Consider the following 23,749-nt stretch of genomic DNA (forward strand, 5'->3'; position numbering starts at 1 on the left):
CATGTGGTTTCATTTAAACTCCTTGGGTACAAGTGCACTTTGAAATACATTATGGGATAAAGACATTGGATTAAATGTGATCAATGTCATCTCCAATAGGTGGAATAGTAGATTATGAATGAAGTAGAGTATGAATATAAGAGGTTTTTCTAATCAGTAATCCTGCTATTATGACATCCTGTTTGTCATTGAAATTGTCTCAAACCTTTTTGTAAGGTCTTGTCTTGATGGCAAAGGTGAGATTTTGACCTACATCACATTGTGGTTTTTGGATAGTCTCGATCACATGACTAGGGCTATAAATACCGTAACACCTTCAATCCGCATCACGGAAGTTCATCCTTACAGCATGATTGAAGTGTGAAGGAAATGCTGCATGTTGGCTCAATCTGACCTGGTCTATACCCCAGTACCTAGTCCACTGCACCTGTTATTTACTCACATCTGTACAGTCAGTCATTTAGACATTTTTTTAACCTTTATTTTACTAGGCAAGTCAGTTAAGAACAAATTCTTATTTTCAATGATGGCCTAGGAACGGTGGGTTAACTGCCTGTTCAGGGGCAGAATGACAGATATGTACATTGTCAGCTCAGGGATTTGAACTTGCAACCTTTCGCTTGCCTGTCCAACGCTCTAACCACTAGGCTACCCTGCCGCCTCTACACTCTAACCACTAGGCCACCCTGCCGCCCCGCAGATTGCATATCATTTGTTGGCGAACAGGCCGCATTGGGATTCAAACTGGTGACCTTGTTGCATAATTCCTCATTAAAAAATGAATGGGTTTAGATTTCAAATCACCCGCTATCTTACAGCACAAGGAAAACAAACAATTCTGAAGACCAAGAACGACACATTTTATTATTTTAAAGGAACTACAGGTTATTCTTCCTGAGAATAATTTATACCCAATAGTGGTTTGGAGATTGGGCACCCAACTCCGGTCCTCCGGTATCCACAACAGCACGCATTTTTGTTGTGGCCCGGACAGAAACACCGGATTCAACTTATCAAGGGCTTGATGATTAGTTAAATAGAATAGGGTGTGCTTGTCCGGGACCACAAAAAATATGTACTGTTGGGGGTACTGGAGGACCGGAGTTGGCCACCACTGATGGGAGAGAATAACGTTTTCTACGGTCTATATATCAGGGGTGTCAAACTCATTCCATGGAGTGCCTGTTTTTTTCCCTTTCAATAAGACCCAAGACAACCAGTTGAGGGGAGTTCTTTACTAATAAGTGACCTTAATTCATCGATGAAGTATATTGAACAAAAATATATAGTGTTGGTTCCATAAGATGAAATAAAAGATCCCAGAAATTTGATATACGCACAAAAAGTCTCTCAAATGTTGTGTAAAATTAATTTACATCGCTGTTAGTGAGCATTTGTCCTTTGCTAAAATAATCCATCCACCTGACAGGTGTGGCATATCACAAAGCTGATTAAACTGGATGATCATTACACAGGTAGAACTTGTTCTGTGGACAAAAAGCCACTAAAATGTGCAGTTGTGTCACAGAACACGATGCCAACGACGTGTCAAGTTGAGGGAGTGTGCAATTGGAATGCTGACCGAAGGAATGTCCACCAGAGCTGTTGCCAGAGAATTGAATGTTAATTTCTTTACCATATGCCGCCTTTAACTTCGTTTTAGAGAGTTTGTCAGTACATCCAACTGGCCTCACAAACTCAGACAAATACTCAGCTTCGATGGCCACTAGCACGTTGGAGAAGTGTGCTGTCATGGATGAATCCTGTACCGAGCAGATGGCGTGTATGGCGCTGTGTGGGTGAGCGGTTTGCTGATGTCAACATTGTGAACAGAGAGCCCCATGGTGGCAGTGGGGTTATGGTATGGGCAGGCAGGCATAAACTACAGACAACAAACACAATTGTATTTTTTATCAATGGCAATTTGAGATACAGTGATGCACGGTCCCATGTCACATGGATATGTACACAATTCCTGGAAGCTGAACATGTCCCAGTTCTTCCGTGGCCTGGATACTCACCAGACATGTCACACATTTGGGATGTTTTCGATCGATGTGTACAACAGCGTGTTCCAGTTCCCGCCAATATCCAGTAACTTCGCACAGCCATGGAAGAGTAGTGGGACAACATTCCACAGGCACTGAACAGGTGGGGGACAACATTCCACAAGCACTGAAGAGGTGAGGGACAACATTCCACAGGCACTGAAGAGGTGGGGGACAACATTCCACAAGCACTGAACAGGTGGGGGACAACATTCCACAAGCACAGAAGAGGTGGAGGACAACATTCCACAGGCACTGAAGAGGTGGGGGACAACATTCCACAGGCACTGAAGAGGTGGGGGACAACATTCCACAGGCACTGAAGAGGTGGGGGACAACATTCCACAGGCACTGAAGAGGTGGGGGACAACATTCCACAAGCACTGAAGAGGTGGGGGACAACATTTCACAAGCACAGAAGAGGTGGAGGACAACATTCCACAAGCACTGAAGAGGTGGGGGACAACATTCCACAAGCACTGAAGAGGTGGGGGACAACATTCCACAGGCACTGAAGAGGTGGGGGACAACATTCCACAAGCACTGAAGAGGTGGAGGACAACATTCCACAGGCCATAATCAACAGCCTGATCAACTCTATGAGAAGGAGATGTGTTGTGCTGCAGGAGGCAAGTAGTGGTCACATCAGATACTGACTGGTTTTCTGATCCATGCCTTTTTAAACCTATTTGTGGCCAACAGATGCATAACTGTATTCCCAGTCATGAAATCCATAGATTAGGACCTAATGAATGTATTTAAATTGACTTGTTCAAATCTTTGAAATTGTTGCATGTTGCGTTTATATTTTTGTTCAGTGTTCAAGGGAGGAGCAAAAACCTGCAGATACTCAGCCCTTGGTGGAATGAGTTTGACACGTGGACAAAAGCAGGGTTTTCCCAAACTCGGTCCTGGGGCTGAGTGCACATTCAGATCTTTTGCACTACACCGCTGATTCCAATAACCAGCTCATCATCAAGCTTTGAATGAGCGGTGTAGTGCCTGGGCAAAAACCTAAATGACCAACTCATCATCAAGCTTTGAATCAGCGTTGTAGTGCCTGGGCAAAAACCTAAATGGTCAACCAGGTGGGTGCCCCAGGACCGAGTCAGGAAACCCTGGTCTAAAGGAAGGGCAGAATCCGCGTAAACCATGGTCATATTCATTTGGCACCAAACAAGAAAATGTACTGGAACAGGGAGGGACACCCTGAAGTTGTCCAATAAGAGATGCTCGTTTTTGTTTTCCGTTGCAAAATGTTTTGCTACGGTGTGCACTAATGAATACGAACAACCCAAGAAAATCAGAAGAAGGTTTGTGTAACACCAGACTTGGTTAATTATACAAAAACAGTTTCAGTGATAAGGGAATGACTAGCAATAGGACAGGGGTTTGAACTGCCCAACTAATAGATGAACGATCATGTGATTTGAATCATCTCCACTGTGGAACGTAAATGCGCTGGAAGCTTACAATGACGAAAATAAGCCTCTCATAACATTTAAATCCCAGAAATGCTGAATGCTTAAAAATATATATCTTTGTATATTAATTATTAGTTAACTTAAAAAGTGGCATGTGACATTTGTGTTTAATAAAAAGAAATATCATTCATTTTGTGATATTTTATTATTCACTGTGCCGAGTCCATGTGTCAGAGAATGGACAAAAAAAATACAAATGATGAGCATCCAAAACATAGTCATAATATGCTTTGATTCTGTAGCACACCTTAGGTAATAGTGTTTAATACAGACATCCCAACCACTGAGATCTCTCAGTAATAAAATGTTAATCAAATGTAGCTTGTAGTTCTTCAATGGTTCAAATCTTCCAGTTGGAATTGTATTCAGATCAGATCTGTGATTATTATCAGCCACCTGGAAGAACGTCTGATGATGTGAGCTGAAAATTAATCTCTGGATTTAAAAAAAAAAACACTCTGAAATTAATCTCTGGATTTAAAAAAAAACACTCTGAAATTAATCTCTGGATTTAAAAAAAAAAAACACTCTGAAATTAATCTCTGGATTTAAAAAAAAACCACTCTGAAATTAATCTCTGGATTTAAAAAAAAAAACACTCAAATTAATCTCTGGATAAAACAATCGACACATCAAATAAAACAGAAGAGATTGTATGTAACTGACCTCCAAACATTCTGGAGAGCAGCGACAGACAGAACAGAAGCCTATAAAACAGTTTTCAGGAAGGGGGTCGAAGGGTACGATTGAGTCGAGTGACCAGTTCTGTCTCTCTCCTGTAGTATCAGGAGCTCTGATCGAGGTGCGAGCTGAGCAGTCTTGACTTGTGACTTGTTGTGCGGTCTATGATTGCTATGGGAGCTGAAACCAACCAGCCCCATTTCCACAGCACCAGACCCCCTTCCCTCTTATATCCTTCTCCCTCCCCTCAAAGATCTTCCATGCCCAAGGAGCTAGGAGTCGGAGGGGGCTAGTGTGACCCCCGGGACTGGGTGTGGATCATCTTAAGCCGGGCCTGGTCGATGACGTCCAGCAGGTTCTTGGCGTCTACGGCCAGGGCGTGGGCCGCCGTCAGCATCTGTTTCTTGTAGTCCTGCTGCAGACTGGTGAGGACGTACTGCTGGGCCAGCTTCATCTTGTTGATCAGCTCGGCCAGGTCAGAGTTCAACAGCTTCTGGGCCATCTCAATCTGCAGAGGAAGACAATCAGAACACATACGAGAAATAAGCCAATTAGTTTGTTGTCAGACACAATAGGACAACAGTCAGAGTGTCAACAGTCAGAAGCAATATGTTGACTTGTAATGAGGAGTTGTTTCTCACCTCTCTGTGTGTGCTTGCTGGTAACACTGGTATGGTCTCGTCCACTGTGGCCAATAGAGTTCTCAACGCTAGTCCCACCTCCTGTAAAAATAACCAGTATATCACTGTAATAGAAGAACAAAGCTAGAACGGCTTACAGACCAGTATCACTCGACAATAATATCCTCTTGATCAGCATATAATGATGATGATGATGATTCAACAACAATTGTTGTCTTTTATCCCATTGATTGAAGCTAGATTTACCTTGACCATTGGGACGTACTCCTCTGGAGGGGCTGGCTGGATCTTACTGGACATCTCTATAACAGCCTTGACCAGGCCTGTCACGTTCTCATACACCTTGTCGTTGGAACGGTCCAAGTTGGCCGTGGGGGGAGGGCTGATCTCCTGAGGTTGCATCTACACACCACAGATATGGGGGTGAGTTGGTTCACATACAACATACCGAGGGAAGTCAATCTATCTCCTAGAAATCATTTTAGTTTTCATTTTTCTACAGTGAATCTATTGTGGTGAAATGTGTGATTGTAAAAGTCAAATAATTAAATAATAATTAACTTCCAATCACATTAACCATTACTCTCTTGTGGGAATTCCACTCAGTCCCTATGTAGCCAAACGTAGCTGCTGCTCATTCCGTTTGCTCTAAAATTGATAAATGGTTAAAAAAAAGTAAGGCCCGCGTCCATAGAGACACATACCAGCTCTATTGGTAGTACTGCTACTACCTGCAGTACAACACCTGTACCTGTTGAAGACAAGTTGTTCTGCTTCCACAGCACATCCAATGCCAGCATCAGTAATTCTACATTTGTTGTTATCCCAGCTCGCATGGACACTGACAGTTGTGAATATGATGCAGCCGAAGAGCTACTGCCCCCTTCCCCGGGAAAGCACCGAACAACAGACAGGGACGTTGGACCATCGAAGATGAGCATTGCATTGATTTGGGGTTCACTTATATTGGGAGTAGTGCCTTTCCTCAGCCACAGTGTGTTATATGTGCAAAAATACTATCTCACAACCTGATGAAACCTTCACTCTTGCACAGACATTTAGATACAAAACATGGCAATTTGAAAAATAAGCCACATGAGTTTTTGAGTGAGAATTAAGGCGACTTTTGAGTAGTAAGACATGTATAAAAGCAACAGATACCATTAATAAGAAGGGGCTAGAAGTGTCTTATATCGTGAGCTATCGAGTGGCTAGGACAGGCAAGCCACATGCTATTGTGGAGGACTTAATTATTCCTGCTACCATGGGCATGGCTGGGAAAATGCTGGGGGAAAAGGCCAAAAAAACTATACAGACAATGTCTTCATCAAACACTGTTTCACAACGCATCAGTGACATGGCAGGAGATGTTTTGAAACAATTACTGCTTCGCATACAAGCCAGTGAATTATATGCGTTACAGCTGGATGAGTCAACAGACGTGGCGGGCCTGGTACAGCTCCTGGTATATGTCTGTTACATTTATGGGGGGGTCAATTAAGGAAGACATCCTCTTCTGCAAACCACTGCAAACCAGGACAATATGAGAGGATATTTTTAAAGTACTGGACAGCTTTGTGACATCAAATGGACTTTGGTGGTCAAGATGTGTTTGTATCTGTACTGATGGTGCAAAAGCCATGACAGGGGTGACATAGTGGAGTGGTAACGCGCTTGCAAGCAGTTGCTCCCGACGCCACTTGGGTCCACTGCAGCATCCACCAAGAGGCTCTTGCTGCCAAGAGAATGCCTGACAGCTTGAAAGACGTTTTGGACACTACAGTGAAAATGGTTAACTTTGTTGTAGCAAGGCCCCTGAACTCATGTATTTTCTGCACTATGCAACGATATGGGCAGCGACCATGTAACGCTTTTACAACATACAGAAGTTGGTTGTCAAGGGGCAAAGTACTGACACGTTTTTTTTAAAATTGAGAGACGAGCTTAAAGTTTTCTTTACTGACCATAATTTTCACTTGTCTGACCGCTTGATGATGACTAGTTTCTCAGACCACTGGCCTGTCTGGGGGATGTTTTTCACTTGTCTGGAACATGATTTAAGACTGAGATTCTTTCCAATACAACCCAACATTGCAGAGTTATATGCATCCTTTCAAGCACACCCTTCTCATTAACCTGTGGTGAGTTATTCACAATCTTCGATGAACAAATAAGGTTTTATATGTAAAATGGTTAAATAAAGAGCAAAATTATTGATTATTATGATATTATTATTTGTGCCCTGGTCCTATAAGAGCTCTTTGTCACTTCCCATGAGCCATATGGGACAAAAACTCACATTTATTAAACATAAGAATGAGTGTATCGTATAGTGTGTGTGTGTGTGGCAGGCTTACAATAGATGGCAAAAAACAACATTTGAGAGTGCGCTGACCCTGGTGCTAGAGGGGGTACGCGAGGTTGAATGCTTGAAGGGGTATGCGACTATAAAGAGTTTGGGAACCACTGGTCTAGAGAAAAGAATCCAGGTGATTTTATGTGACTTGATTTTTGATGACTGCACAACCAGAACTGTCCCAGCTGCCCTCCCAGCTGTCCTCCCAGCTGCCCTCCCAGCTGCCCTGTCCTCTCAGCTGTCCTCCCAGCTGCCCTCCCAGCTGTCCCCCTCCCAGCTGTCCTCCCAGCTGTCCTCCCAGCTGCCCTGTCCTCTCAGCTGCCCTCTCAGCTGTCCTCCCAGCTGTCCTCTCAGCTGTCCTCCCAGCTGCCCTCCCAGCTGTCCCCCTCCCAGCTGTCCTTCCAGCTGCCCTGTCCTCTCAGCTGTCCTCTCAGCTGCCCTCCCAGCTCTCCTCCCAGCTGCCCTCCCAGCTGTCCTCTCAGCTGCCCTCCCGGCTGTCCTCCCGGCTGTCCTCCCGGCTGTCCTCTCGGCTGTCCTCTCGGCTGTCCTCTCGGCTGTCCTCTCAGCTGTCCTCCCAGCTGCCCTCCCAGCTGCCCTCCCAGCTGTCCCCCTCCCAGCTGCCCTCCCAGCTGTCCTTTTCACTGGAACCACCAGGTGGTATAAGGCTAAAAGGGATTTCTTTCTGTAACCACTTGAAGACAGTCATTTATAGATTCATCATGTCGTTACAGAGTGAACATTAGATGACAGTATTTTCCAGAATTACTTTTAGCTCGAGTCACAAGTCATGTAGAGCATACAATCTCAGAACATGGTTGTGAACGACGTGTGATGAATTTGACCCCCAATACACCGAAACAAACATGTAGACAAACATACACTCTCACACACACCACGGTCCAAACAGGATGCAGAACCCACTGGTGAGTCAGATTGTACATGATATACTATAATCTACTAGACCACAGTTAGTGATGGTAACTATGACAACACAACCCTACATACATCATGCCATACCACAGGGAAGAGAGTCATCAATGAAGGCCCACATTTATCTGTTATTACTCCCACGAATTGATTAGGCATCGTTAGTATGCCTGCCAAAATAACCTTTACAGTCATTACTGAAAGGACTGCCTCTGAATACTAGGATGACTTGCTTTGGTTATGGCTTTCTTGCCAAGCTTCCATGGTTGTAGAACATAAACCTCGATGAAGTGGCCTCATCCGGAGTATTTTTTATTTATTTAACCTTTATTTAACTAGGCAAGTTAGTTAAAAACAAATTCTTATTTACAATGACGGCCTACCCCGGCCAAACCCTCCCCTAACCCGGATGACGTTGGGCCAATTGTGTGCGTTCGGAATCAAACCAGGGTCTGTAGTGATGCCTCAAGCACTGAGGTGCAGTGCATTAGGCCGCTGCGCCACTCGGGAGTAGTCCCATCCAGACACTGATCTATTGTATGTTCTAATGGTTACAGTTAGGATTCAGGCAGAGGAAACTGATCTTAGATCTGTGCCTAAGGGCCAATGCCACTATTCACTGGGCTATGAAGGTTTGATGGTTTGATGACTCCCCCTGTACAGTGGTAGAGAATGTTTTATTAGAGCGCTCCCCAGTGGTCAGACAGTGACTGACACAAACACAAGACGTCTTACCCTCTAGGGCTAAAGGGCCACAACAGTAGGGTGAGGCACAGAGACAAAACAAGGGAGTGCGATCAGGGGGGAGGGAGAGGGGGATGCAGGAGAAACAGAACAGAAGAGGGAGAAAGGATTAATACTGTAGAACCAAAGACAGAAGACAACATGCAATGCATCAACACAATACAAGCAGACACATTTTAAAATACTGCCCTACCAAGCAAGAAGGCGGAAACTGCTCATAGTGTGGAACTGGAAAAAAGGGCTTTTATTTAACTTGGTTTCACAGTAACTTTATACAGTTACTGCTAACATGACCCTCATTTTCTCCAAAACACACTACAATAGAAGCAGGATACTTGTCCACCTGATTAAGTATGTATTTAATGTATGAGTTCATTTTTCGACCAAATGAGCAGTTACTGCGTTTTTGCATGGTAGGGAAAAATAGTACCTCCCTGTTTCACTCTGTTTTGAGCCAGAAAGAGAAAGACCTGAGTACTAACTGGATAGGAAGATCTAAAGGCCTGCACTATTGTATCTGGAGGTAATGTATGGTATTCTATTGTATCTGGAGGTAATGTATTCTATTGTATCTGGAGGTAATGCATGGTATTCTATTGTATCTGGAGGTAATGTATGGTATTCTATTGTATCTGGAGGTAATGTATTCTATTGTATCTGGAGGTAATGCATGGTATTCTATTGTATCTGGGGGTAATGTACGATAATGTATTCTATTGTATCTGGAGGTAATGTATGGTAATGTATTCTATTGTATCTGGAGGTAATGTATGGTATTCTATTGTATCTGGAGGTATTGTATGGTAATGTATTCTATTGTATCTGGAGGTAATGCATGTTATTCTATTGTATCTGGAGGTAATGTATGGTAATGTATTCCATTGTATCTGGAGGTAATGCATGTTATTCTATTGTATCTGGAGGTAATGTATGGTAATGTATTCTATTGTATCTGGAGGTAATGTATGGTATTCTATTGTATCTGGAGGTAATGTATGGTAATGTATTCTATTGTATCTGGAGGTAATGTATGGTATTCTATTGTATCTGGAGGTATTGTATGGTAATGTATGGTATTCTATTGTATCTGGAGGTAATGTATGGTATTCTATTGTATCTGGAGGTATTGTATGGTAATGTATTCTATTGTATCTGGAGGTAATGTATGGTATTCTATTGTATCTGGAGGTATTGTATGGTAATGTATGGTATTCTATTGTATCTGGAGGTAATGTATGGTATTCTATTGTATCTGGAGGTATTGTATGGTAATGTATTCTATTGTATCTGGAGGTAATGTATGGTATTCTTTTGTATCTGGAGGTATTGTATGGTAATGTATGGTATTCTATTGTATCTGGAGGTAATGTATGGTATTCTATTGTATCTGGAGGTAATGTATGGTATTCTATTGTATCTGGAGGTAATGTATGGTATGGTATTCTATTGTATTTGGTGGTAATGTATGGTATTCTATTGTATCTGGAGGTAATGTATGGTTTCTATTGTATCTGAGGTAATGTATGGTATTCTATTGTATCTGGAGGTAATGTATGATATTCTATTGTATCTGGATGTATTGTATGGTAATGTATGGTATTCTATTGTATCTGGAGGTAATGTATGGTAATGTATTGTATCTGGAGGTAATGTATGGTATTCTATTGTATCTGGAGGTATTGTATGGTATTCTATTGTATCTGGAGGTAATGTATGGTAATATATGGTATGGTATTCTATTGTATTTGGAAGTAATGTATGGTATGGTATTCTATTGTATTTGGAGGTAATGTATGGCAATGTATGGTATTGTATTCTATTGTATTTGGAGGTAATGTATGGTAATGTATGGTATTCTTTTGTATCTGGAGGTAATGTATGGTATGGTATTCTATTGTATTTGGAGGTATTGTATGGTATTCTATTGCATGGCATTGTATTGTTCATAATGTTAGCTTTCACTGGAGGAAGTGAGAAATGAGTCTAAAACCTTTGGAACATGGCTTTAACTGTTGAGATCAACGGAAGGTGAGAAGGGAGCTTTGGACTGGACTTGGCTGGGTTCTATCTTGTTAGGAACCACTACTTTCCTTGGGCTCTTCTAACCTCCACCGTATTAAAAGCCTTGGAGTTTTAACAGGGTTTTATTCTCAGAGCTAGAAGAAGAGAGGTCTCTCTAAGAGTCTCCCTTCAAACTGCGTGCCTGGAAAGTTACAAGAAAAAGAACACTTTGAAAACATTCTTCATTTCACCGGCTCCTTCCTAAATGGATGGTAGTTGGCGTTGCATAACTAGGGCCCAAAATAAAGCCCAGAAAGTGTGGTTTTCCCTGGGCCTTTTTCTGGGCCGGCTTGTCAGCATCTGTATGGAGCCTGTGTAGGGGTGGAAGTTGGGATGATCCTGGCTGTGTAGGGGTGGACGTTGGGATGATCCTGGCTGTGTAGGGGTGGATGTTGGGATGATCCTGGCTGTGTAGGGGTGGACGTTGGGATGATCCTGGCTGTGTAGGGGTGGACGTTGGGATGATCCTGGCTGTGTAGGGGTGGATGTTGGGATGATCCTGGCTGTGTAGGGGTGGATGTTGGGATGATCCTGGCTGTGTAGGGGTGGACGTTGGGATGACCCTGGCTGTGTAGGGGTGGATGTTGGGATGATCCTGGCTGTGTAGGGGTGGATGTTGGGATGATCCTGGCTGTGTAGGGGTGGATGTTGGGATGATCCTGGCTGTGTAGGGGTGGACGTTGGGATGATCCTGGCTGTGTAGGGGTGGACGTTGGGATGATCCTGGCTGTGTAGGGGTGGATGTTGGGATGATCCTGGCTGTGTAGGGGTGGATGTTGGGATGATCCTGGCTGTGTAGGGGTGGATGTTGGGATGACCCTGGCTGTGTAGGGGTGGACGTTGGGATGATCCTGGCTGTGTAGGGGTGGACGTTGGGATGATCCTGGCTGTGTAGGGGTGGATGTTGGGATGATCCTGGCTGTGTAGGGGTGGATGTTGGGATGACCCTGGCTGTGTAGGGGTGGACGTTGGGATGATCCTGGCTGTGTAGGGGTGGATGTTGGGATGATCCTGGCTGTGTAGGGGTGGATGGTGGGATGATCCTGGCTGTGTAGGGGTGGATGGTGGGATTTACCCTGGCTGTGTAGGGGTGGACGTTGGGATGATCCTGGCTGTGTAGGGGTGGATGTTGGGATGACCCTGGCTGTGTAGGGGTGGATGTTGGGATGACCCTGGCTGTGTAGGGGTGGATGTTTGGGATGATCCTGGCTGTGTAGGGGTGGACGTTGGGATGATCCTGGCTGTGTAGGGGTGGATGTTGGGATGATCCTGGCTGTGTAGGGGTGGATGGTGGGATGACCCTGGCTGTGTAGGGGTGGATGTTGGGATGACCCTGGCTGTGTAGGGGTGGATGTTGGGATGACCCTGGCTGTGTAGGGGTGGATGTTTGGGATGATCCTGGCTGTGTAGGGGTGGATGTTTGGGATGATCCTGGCTGTGTAGGGGTGGATGTTTGGGATGATCCTGGCTGTGTAGGGGTGGATGTTTGGGATGATCCTGGCTGTGTAGGGGTGGATGTTTGGGATGATCCTGGCTGTGTAGGGGTGGACGTTGGGATGATCCTGGCTGTGTAGGGGTGGATGTTGGGATGATCCTGGCTGTGTAGGGGTGGATGTTGCGATGATCCTGGCTGTTTAGGGGTGGATGGTGGGATGACCCTGGCTGTGTAGGGGTGGATGGTGGGATGACCCTGGCTGTGTAGGGGTGGATGGTGGGATGACCCTGGCTGTGTAGGGGTGGATGGTGGGATGATCCTGGCTGTGTAGGGGTGGATGGTGGGATGACCCTGGCTGTGTAGGGGTGGATGTTGGGATGATCCTGGCTGTGTAGGGGTGGACGTTGGGATGATCCTGCCTGTGTAGGGGTGGATGGTGGGATGATCCTGGCTGTGTAGGGGTGGACGTTGGGATGATCCTGGCTGTGTAGGGATGGACGTTGGGATGATCCTGGCTGTGTAGGGATGGACGTTGGGATGATCCTGGCTGTGTAGGGGTGGATGTTGGGATGATCCTGGCTGTGTAGGGATGGACGTTGGGATGATCCTGGCTGTGTAGGGATGGACGTTGGGATGATCCTGGCTGTGTAGGGGTGGATGTTGGGATGATCCTGGCTGTGTAGGGGTGGACGTTGGGATGATCCTGGCTGTGTAGGGGTGGATGGTGGGATGATCCTGGCTGTGTAGGGGTGGATGTTGGGATGATCCTGGCTGTGTAGGGGTGGATGTTGCGATGATCCTGGCTGTTTAGGGGTGGATGGTGGGATGACCCTGGCTGTGTAGGGGTGGATGTTGGGATGATCCTGGCTGTGTAGGGGTGGATGTTGCGATGATCCTGGCTGTTTAGGGGTGGATGTTGGGATGATCCTGGCTGTGTAGGGGTGGATGTTGGGATGATCCTGGCTGTGTAGGGGTGGATGTTGGGATGATCCTGGCTGTGTAGGGGTGGATGTTGGGATGATCCTGGCTGTGTAGGGATGGACGTTGGGATGATCCTGGCTGTGTAGGGATGGACGTTGGGATGATCCTGGCTGTGTAGGGGTGGATGTTGGGATGATCCTGGCTGTGTAGGGGTGGACGTTGGGATGATCCTGGCTGTGTAGGGGTGGATGGTGGGATGACCCTGGCTGTGTAGGGGTGGATGTTGGGATGATCCTGGCTGTGTAGGGGTGGATGGTGGGATGACCCTGGCTGTGTAGGGGTGGATGGTGGGATGACCCTGGCTGTGTAGGGGTGGATGTTGGGATGATCCTGGCTGTGTAGGGGTGGATGTTGGGATGATCCTGGCTGTGTAGGGGTGGATGGTGGGATGATCCTGGCTGTGTAGGGGTGGACGTTGGGATGATCCTGGCTGTGTAGGGGTGGACGTTGGGATGATCCTGGCTGTGTAGGGGTGGATGTTGGGATGATCCTGGCTGTGTAGGGGTGGATGTTGGGATGATCCTGGCTGTGTAGGGGTGGATGTTGGGATGACCCTGGCTGTGTAGGGGTGGACGTTGGGATGACCCTGGCTGTGTAGGGGTGGACGTTGGGATGATCCTGGCTGTGTAGGGGTGGATGTTGGGATGATCCTGGCTGTGTAGGGGTGGATGTTGGGATGACCCTGGCTGTGTAGGGGTAGATGTTGGGATGATCCTGGCTGTGTAGGGGTGGATGTTGGGATGACCCTGGCTGTGTAGGGGTGGATGTTGGGATGATCCTGGCTGTGTAGGGGTGGATGGTGGGGTCAGCGTGGGATGATTTCCATCTAGTCCCCAACCCCCCTAGTCCTCCCTGCAGCCAAACAACTGCTTTTCCCAGGGAGGAAGTGGAGTGTATCCGATAGCTTTCATTTATTACTTTAGTTCCACATGAACTGAGAATGATGGAAGCTGTTTTTTTCCTGACAGTCATTGTAGATTATATATTTCTATGGACAAGCATGATGCCTGGTGTTTACTGTACGTCTACATCATTGTGTTCTAAATGCAGACACCTACTCATTCAAGGGTTTTTCTTTATTTTTTAAACTATTTTCTACATTGTAGAATAATAGTGAAGACATCAAAACTATGAAATAACACATATGGAATCATGTAGTAACCAAAAAAAGTGTTAAACAAATCAAAATATATTTTAGATTCTTCAAAGTAGCCATCTTGATGACAGCTTTGCAAACTCTTGGTATTCTCTCCACCAGCTTCATGAGATAGTCACCTGGAATGCATTTCAATTAACAGGTGTGCCTTGTTAAAAGTTAATTTGCTTATTTCTTTCCTTATTAATGCGTTTGAGCCAATCAGTTGTGTTGTGACAAGGTAGGGGGGTATACAGAAGATAGCCCTATTTGGTAAAAAGTCCATATTATGTCAAGAACAGCTCAAATAAGCAAAGAAAAACGACAGACCATCATTACTTTAAGACATGAAGGTCAATCAATGCGTAAAATTTCAAGAAATGTCAACATTTCTGCAAGTGCAGTTGCAAAAACCATCAATCGCTATGATGAAACTGGCTCTCATGAGGACCGCCACAGGAAAGGAAGAGGATAAGTTTAGTAGTTGCCAGCCTCAGAAATTGAAACCCAAATAAATGCTTCTCAGAGTTCAAGTAACAGATAAATCGCAACATCAACTGTTCAGAGGACGCTGCGTGAATCAGGCCTTCATTGTCGAATTGTTGCAAAGAAATCACTAATAAAGGACACCAATAAGAAGAAAAGACTTGCTTGGGCCAAGAAACACGAGCAATGGACATTAGACCAGTGGAAATCTGTCCTTTGGTCTGCTGAGTCCAAATGTGAGATTTTTGGTTCCAACTGCCTTGTCTTTGTGAGAACCAGAGTAGGTGAACGGATGATCTCCATATGTGTGGTTCCCAACAGGACAATGACCCAACACACCTCCAGGCTGTGTAAGGGCTATTTGACCAAGAAGGACAGTGATGGAGTGCTGTATCAGATGACCTAGCCTCCACAATCACCCGACCTCAACCCAATTGAGATGGTTTGGGATGAGTTGGAGCGCAGAGTGAAGGAAAAGCAGCCAACAAATGCTCAGCATATATGGGAACTCCTTCAAGACTGTTGGAAAAGCATTCCAGGTGAAGCTGGTTGAAAGAATGCCAGAGTGTGCAAAGCTGTCATCAAGGCAAAGGGTGGCTACTTCTCAGGTCGAATCAGGAATGCTCCAGGGTAGCTGTTTAGGCCCTTTACTTTTTTCAATCTTTACTAACGAGATACGTAAAGCCAGTGTGTCTATGCATGCGGATGACTCAACACTATACATGTCAGCTACTACAGCAACTGAAATGACTGCAACACTTAACATAGAGCTGAAGTTCGTTTCAGAACGGGTAGCAAGAAATAAGTTAGTCCTAAATATTTCCAAAACTAAAAGCATTGTATTTGGGACAATTTTTTATTTTTATTTATCTGTAATTTTACCAGGTAAGTTGACTGAGAACACATTCTCATTTGCAGCAACGACCTGGGGAATAGTTACAGTGGAGAGGAGGGGGATGAAGAGCCAATTGTAAACTGGGGATTATTAGGTGACCGTGATGGTTTCAGGGCCAGATTGGGAATTTAGCCAGGACACCGGGGTTAACACCCCTACTTTTACAATAAGTGCCATGGGATCTTTTAATGACCGCAGAGAGTCAGGACACCCGTTTAACGTCCCTTCCAAAAGACAGCACCCTACACAGGGCAGTGTCCCCAATCACTGGCCTGGGGCATTGGGATATTATTTAGACGAGAGGAAATAGTGCCTCCTACTGGCCCTCCAACACCACTTCCAGCAGCATCTGGCCTCCCATCCAGGGACTGACCAGGACCAACCCTGCTTAGCTTCAGAAACAAGCCAGCAGTGGGATGCAGGGTGGTATTCACTAAACTCTTAACCTCAACTACATCTCGTAATGAATAATGTGGAAATTGAGCAACTTGAGGTGACTAAACTGCTTGGTGTAACCCTGTATTGTAAACTGTCATGGTCAAAACATATTGATACAACAGTAGTTAAGATGGGGAGAAGTCTATCCATAATTAAGCGCTGCTCTGCCTTCTTCACAACACTATCAACAGGGCAGGTCCTACATGCTACTGTTCAGTAGTGTGGTCATGTGCCACAAAGAGGGATTTGGGAAAATTGCAGTTGGCTCAGATTAGGGAAGCACGGCTGGCCCTTAAAAGTACACGGAGAGATAACATTAATGACATGCATGTTAATCTCTCATGGCTTAAAGTGGAAGAGATTGACCTCATCACTACTTGTTTTTGTAAGAGGTGTTAACAAGCTGAATGTACCGAGCTGTCTGTTTAAAATACTAGCATACAGCTCAGACAACCATTCCACAAGACATGCCACAAGAGGTCTCTTCCCAAGTCCAGAACAGTCTCCAAGTCCAGAACAGACTATGGGAAGCACACAGTACTACATAGAGCCATGACTACATGGAACTCTATTCCACATCAGGTAACTGATGCAGCAGTAGAATCAGATTGAAAAACAAGTAAAAATACACCTTATGGAACAGCGGGGACTGAAGAGACACACACAAAGGTACAGACACATGCATACTCACACATTGGGATATTGTTGTATGGTGGAATTAAACATCTTGTATTGTAGATATATAGTGGTGTAATAATGTTATATGATGTACTGTTTTATCTTTTGTTTTATATGTAATGTAAATTATTTAATATGTTTGGACCCCAGGAAGAGTAGCTGCTGCCTTGGCAGGAACTAATGGGGATCCATAACAAACCCCAGGAAGAGTAGCTTCTGCCTTGGCAGGAACTAATGGGGATCCATAATAAACACCAGGAAGAGTAGCTGCTGCCTTGGCAGGAAGTAATGGGGATCCATAATAAACCCCAGGAAGAGTAGCTGTTGCCTTGGTAGGAACTAATGGGGATCCATAATAAACCCCAGGAAGAGTAGCTTCTGCCTTGGCAGGAACTAATGGGGATTCATAATAAACCCCAGGAAGAGTAGCTGTTGCCTTGGCAGGAACTAATGGGGATCCATAATAAACCCCAGGAAGAGTAGCTGCTGCCTTGGCAGGAACTAATGGGGATTCATAATAAACCCCAGGAAGAGTAGTTGCTGCCTTGGCAGGAACTAATGGGGATCCATAAAAAAACCCAGGAAGAGTAGCTGCTGCCTTGACAGGAACTAATGGGGATCCCTAATAAACCCCAGGAAGAGTAGCTGCTGCCTTGGCAGGAAGTAATGGGGATCCATAATGAACCCCAGGAAGAGTAGCTGTTGCCTTGGCAGGAACTAATGGGGATCCATAAAAAAACCCAGGAAGAGTAGCTGCTGCCTTGACAGGAACTAATGGGGATCCATAATAAACCCCAGGAAGAGTAGCTGCTGCCTTGGCAGGAACTAATGGGGATTCATAATAAACCCCAGGACGAGTAGCTGTTGCCTTGGCAGCAGCTAATGGGAATCCATAATAAACCCCAGGAAGAGTAGCTGCTGTCTTGGCAGCAGCTAATGGGGATCCATACTAAATACAACTATAAATAGCACAAACAAATGTAGGACCACGCTCAACCAAGCTGTGATGGTGACCCTGGAGTAAGACATTAAGACAGTGTTGTCTTGGTGCTGTGATGGTGACCCTGGAGTAAGACATTAAGACAGTGTTGTCTTGGTGCTGTGATGGTGACCCTGGAGTAAGACATTAAAACAGTGTTGTCTTGGTGCTGTGAGTGTTTCTGTACCTTGACCCCCTCGTTGTAGCTTTCTAAAGGGTTGAGGCTGGCCAGACTGCCCAGGTGGCTGGGGGCTCCAGGACGAGGAGGCTTCTTTGGAGGGGCCACATGCTCTGAGAGGAGGGAGGAGAGTTAGTGTGTGTGTGTGTGTCTCTCAAAGAGAGAAAGATAAATGAATATCAGAACACACAGAGAAGATAGACTCATGTTGCCATTCCAGTATGTGGAGTGACATGTATGTGGAGTGACATATGTGCCGAGGGACTGTCTTGTGGAGTGACATATGTGCCGAGGGACTGTCTTGTGGAGTGACATATGTGCTGAGGGACTGTCTTACCTGATTTCCCCAGTCCCACTGGTTGGTATATGTTTCCTGTCTGAGGGGAAACATAGAAACACAAACAAATGATTAGAAAGGCACACTGGCACTTTTCTGTCTGTCTGGCTGTGCTTTTCCAACAGCACTCTGGATTAGGGCTTCCCATGGGCCCAGTGTGTTTCAGTGTTGTTGTGGGTACCCTGTAGCTAACAGCACAACATATCTCAGACCCCCAGAGACAAGCAGACAGCTACAATTCTCCAGCTCCTCCCCAAAACCTTATCCTCTCTTGATTTTAACACACGATGGTTTTTTCTTCTCCCCTCTACATTCTGATGTTTCCTCTTCTCAGAGCCGAGACCCACTCAGCCCAGTTTTGTTCTGTAATTACTGTGTGAATGGGTCTGGTTGGTTTGTGGGTGTTCTGTAGCTGACGCCTGTTTTTAAAGATTATCCAGCAGCAGAGAGAGAGAGAGAGATGATGGCATGAGAAACTGTTGCCACAGTTCAGTTCCCACCCTCCATAGTCCCAATATGTCAGCCTAGTGGGACTGGGCTGGTTGAGAGTGTCCAGCTACAACAGGGCTGTTCAATACCGGTCCAGGAGGGCCGAAACACTTCTGGTTTTCTGTCCTTCTAACAAGGGACTAATTCAGACCTGGGACACCAGGTGAGTGCAATTAACTACCAGGTAGAAAGAAAAAACAGACGTGTTTGGGACCTCCAGGACCGAACATCCCTAAGGTAGTATATGTGTATATTACTGAGGCCAGCGCTATAAAATTCAGACAAAATGTCTGTTGTAAAAAATGATTGAAATGGAAAAATGTAATAAATACATTGGTTTTTTGAAAAACAATATTTCCTGCTCCATCCCCCTGGGGGTATGAACCTAAACAAATGGTGGGTCATGGGAAACTCACCAGCCCCTGGAGACTGCAGTCTTCCCTGTCAATGCTGCCCCGCGAGTTCCTGGATTCTGGCTTCTGACGAGAACACATAGCAGAGGGTCAGAGAGCTAGCTAGCTACATCTGACCACCTCATAACCACAACCTCAAAGATTAAAACCTAATTTATCACTAAAACCATTGTTACAGTAGTCTTGAAATAGAATACTATAGAGTCTGTTTCTTACAACATAAGATGAAATGACTGCCGATTTCTCACTAGTGTTTCATTCCATGAGAACATAGAACTCACAATTCCGTTTGGAACGGATCTGTTCTTTTATCTTGCTGTGTTAACCCTCATTCCCTGCTACAAACAAACAATACCAAATCAACCAATCATCCATCCAGTACAATCTAAAATATATTTATGCCACCGTGACCACTGACCACAAAGATATGCAAACACAGTGAGTGCAGTGAGATAACTATTTGCACAGAAGGAATCCTCAGAGCTTCAGGAGCACCTGGTTGAGAGTTAAAACATCTTTCCAGATATCCAAGTACCAGCAGTACAAATCCACACAGAAAGCCACCAAAACAACCACCACCCCTTCCCAGCCATGATCTGTACCGGTTTTCCAAAGCAGGACTTGAAAAGGTGCATCCTCTGAGCTCTGTGGACAGCGGTGGTCCCATCGGCAGAGTGAGACGGCAAAACAGCCTGATGTTTTTGCTGCTGGATGAGGAAGGCTTAAAAGTGTCTGACGGAGTCAAGCAGAGACTGATCCCACAGCAGACTCCTCTTGCTCTGTGTCAGACCTCCTTCTCTCCCTCCCTCCCTCCCTCCTTTACTTTCCCCCAGTTGACGATCTCAACCCTTATTTGTGTACAGGAATACATAATCATATGAAACCGAATATTACACACAAATCCCATGAATAAAGATAGTGAATGTCTAAATGGTACAGTGGCTAAGGTATACAAAGGAAGACCACGTCAGTGTCGTCGGTTCTGTTGCCAGATCCGCCTAAAGGATCTTTCTAATTCTGAGAACAGCATGAACACTGGCTGAGATTTCCACCCATCCTCACCACAATATCTGGCGGCCAAATGAAACAGGCAGCATTAATGATTGCTCTCCCTCTGAACCCTGGCTGGCCGGGGCTGTGGATAAACAGACGCAGACCAAAATATTTTCCACAGGAAAGCCTTCTGGGAGGGAGAGGGATCATGAAGGGGTGGGAAGGGACTGTTATCAGAGGCTGGCTTCTCAAATACCAGAACTTTTAAAGATCCCTTTAAATCCAGTTTAGAAAAATCTTAAGTCCTATGCAATTGTCATGTTGGACGCGGCAACACAACAAACATTTTCAAGGGCCACAAAATGTGTCCTTTATCAATGTATTATTTCCACGAAGGTAATTTTCAATATATTGCTCAAACAATGTAGATGGCCTATTCTGGACATGGATCATATACTTGTATGAGTATTAAATATGAAATATAAAGCCAACAGCAGCTAGGTAGTACTACTGTCATCTTTAACCATCCTATAATTCATATAATCAGTCTAGCTCTCCAGAGAGTCTAGCTCTGCAAAGAAAAGAGAATGAATGCTGGCTGATCCCTGATTTTCCCTCACGAGATGAGTTTGTGATCAGGGTTCGGGTCTCTCTGACACATTCACACACCTTTACAGCTTTGTTTTACAAATGGATCCCCTTTTCTCTCCATATCAAACGGCGAGGGAGAAGATCACTCTTCCCACCTTATTTCACTGAATGAAAACAACAATGATCTGGATCTCCTCCAGCAGAGAACAACCCCAGGAGGGGTTGAGCTAGTAGAGAAAACACTAGTGTGCGTGACACTGTAATCCAATCCAGATGTTTACCCCAACTAAACAGTCAGTGGCATACTACTGATATGATGGTTCTGGGAGAGACTGACTGGGTAACAGTTCATTGAATAAAATAAAAGTAAACGCAAGCGTATTTACTATGACTGATCAGTGGTTGTCTCCACCCAGCTATCTTAAGATGAATGCACTAACTGTGATCAGTGGTTGTCTCCACCCAGCTATATTAAGATGAATGCACTAACTGTGATCAGTGGTTGTCTCCACCCAGCTATATTAAGATGAATGCACTAACTGTGATCAGTGGTTGTCTCCACCCAGCTATATTAAGATGAATGCACTCACTGTGATCAGTGGTTGTCTCCACCCAGCTATATTAAGATGAATGCACTAACTGTGATCAGTGGTTGTCTCCACCCAGCTATATTAAGATTAATGCACTAACTGTAATCAGTGGTTGTCTCACCCAGCTATCTTAAGATGAATGCACTAACTGTGATCAGTGGTTGTCTCACCCAGCTATATTAAGATGAATGCACTCACTGTGATCAGTGGTTGTCTCCACCCAGCTATATTAAGATGAATGCACTAACTGTGATCAGTGGTTGTCTCCACCCAGCTATATTAAGATGAATGCACTAACTGTAATCAGTGGTTGTCTCACCCAGCTATCTTAAGATGAATGCACTAACTGTGATCAGTGGTTGTCTCACCCAGCTATATTAAGATGAATGCACTCACTGTGATCAGTGGTTGTCTCCACCCAGCTATATTAAGATGAATGCACTAACTGTGATCAGTGGTTGTCTCCACCCAGCTATATTAAGATGAATGCACTAACTGTGATCAGTGGTTGTCTCCACCCAGCTATATTAAGATGAATGCACTAACTGTGATCAGTGGTTGTCTCCACCCAGCTATCTTAAGATGAATGCACTAACTGTGATCAGTGGTTGTCTCCACCCAGCTATATTAAGATGAATGCACTAACTGTGATCAGTGGTTGTCTCCACCCAGCTATATTAAGATGAATGCACTAACTGTGATCAGTGGTTGTCTCCACCCAGCTATATTAAGATGAATGCACTAACTGTGATCAGTGGTTGTCTCCACCCAGCTATATTAAGATGAATGCACTAACTGTGATCAGTGGTCGTCTCCACCCAGCTATATTAAGATGAATGCACTCACTGTAAGTTACTCTGGATAATACTCAATTGATCTCAAAATCCACATGGCTAAATGTGAAAAACCCTGTTAACTCCTCAATGATTGACTGAATGCTTACTAATAACCACCATAAATATTTGTCTAGTGGGGTATTTGCATATGATCTCAGTGATCATTATCCTATAATATGTTTTAGAGATAACAATCAACAAAAACACAACTTTTCTTTTAATTAAGGGACATTTAACAAAGTTAAGGTTCTAACATGCCATGTTCCTGTATTCCTGACCCTGCGTTGGCTCTACAACATTTCTCCTCAACATTTATTCCTCTGGCAGATGAACACGCCCCTCTGAAACAATTCATAGCTCTGAAAGAAAACCAAAGGTTAGATCGATCTGTCATCCAGATGAGAACTCCGGCCTGGGCCAAAGCAAGGAAAACTGACTCTGTAGTAGACTGGCAATATTTCAGACAAACTGAGAAACAGATGTACAATCTTGATTAAGAAAGCTCAATCAAAAATACTTTTTAAGCTCCATCTTTGACCACAGGTGATCCTTCATTTTTGAAAACAGTAAATGCACAGAAGCGTACAAATTCCTCTTCTTCCCTGCTAAGCAAGTTCTGTCTGAATCTGGCATCATAAATGAGAAGAATGGGATAAGTGATGCTTTTAATCATTTTATCATCTCGGCAGGCTTTTTATTTGAGAGGAACTGTGGTTTAAATGACCCTGGTCAGTCAATCGACTGCTCTTCCCTCTGCCCGCCTCTAGCCGACTTGACAGTTAACCCGTCAACTTCTAGGGAATCTTTGTTTTCATTTCAACAATTTACTATGATGTGATGTGTTGCCTTGCTTAAGATTGATGTAAAATAAAACCCACTGGGGCTGATATGTTTAATCCATTTCTGCTGCAGCTCTCTGCCCCTCTGCCTGCTGAATCATTGTACTCCTGCCCCCCTCAAAATGGCCTAGACCAGGTTGCATGTAGCTGCTTTAAAGATTACTTTACAGATCGAACTCTATGTGTATCTACTGATGGTGTTAAATCAGGTTTTCTGGACACAACGAAAGGTGACAGTAGACCAGGCTCTATTTGAACTACAGTCTGTCTTCATTGAATTACAGAAAAACCTTATTGACTTGAAATTAGTATTGACTGCAGGTAAAACTAAGTATATATTGTTCTTTAGAGTGCAAAATGAACTGATGATTTATTTTATTATGTATTTTGGATGGTGTCCATATTGATCACGTCCCGGATCACAAATATCTGAGCATCTGGATAGATTAATATCTGTCTTTTAAAAAGCATATTGATTAGGGCTTTAAAAAGCATATTGATTAGGGCTTTAAAA

At 44.6% G+C, this 23,749-nt stretch overlaps 1 protein-coding gene across 10 annotated transcripts in view; it reads right to left on the bottom strand.

Moving 5' to 3' along the window:
- Positions 1–3,658: 3,658 nt before the first annotated feature.
- Positions 3,659–23,749, bottom strand: part of LOC135551751 (focal adhesion kinase 1-like) — a 242,328-nt gene continuing 222,237 nt past the window's right edge. For 9 of the 10 annotated variants that reach the window (XM_064982961.1, XM_064982959.1, XM_064982957.1 and 6 more), the window contains 6 exons: positions 19,390–19,452; positions 18,485–18,524; positions 18,157–18,260; positions 5,101–5,256; positions 4,855–4,935; positions 3,659–4,721 (listed from right to left, as the gene is read on the bottom strand). In XM_064982961.1, the coding sequence (XP_064839033.1) occupies positions 4,503–4,721; positions 4,855–4,935; positions 5,101–5,256; positions 18,157–18,260; positions 18,485–18,524; positions 19,390–19,452 (663 nt within the window). In that variant the 3' untranslated portion in view covers positions 3,659–4,502. The remainder of the gene's footprint in view (positions 4,722–4,854; positions 4,936–5,100; positions 5,257–18,156; positions 18,261–18,484; positions 18,525–19,389; positions 19,453–23,749) is intronic. The other variant, XM_064982954.1, reaches the window with a different exon arrangement.

Source organism: Oncorhynchus masou, chromosome 13 (genome assembly GCF_036934945.1).
Source record: "Oncorhynchus masou masou isolate Uvic2021 chromosome 13, UVic_Omas_1.1, whole genome shotgun sequence".
Taxonomy (NCBI): Eukaryota; Metazoa; Chordata; class Actinopteri; order Salmoniformes; family Salmonidae; genus Oncorhynchus; species Oncorhynchus masou.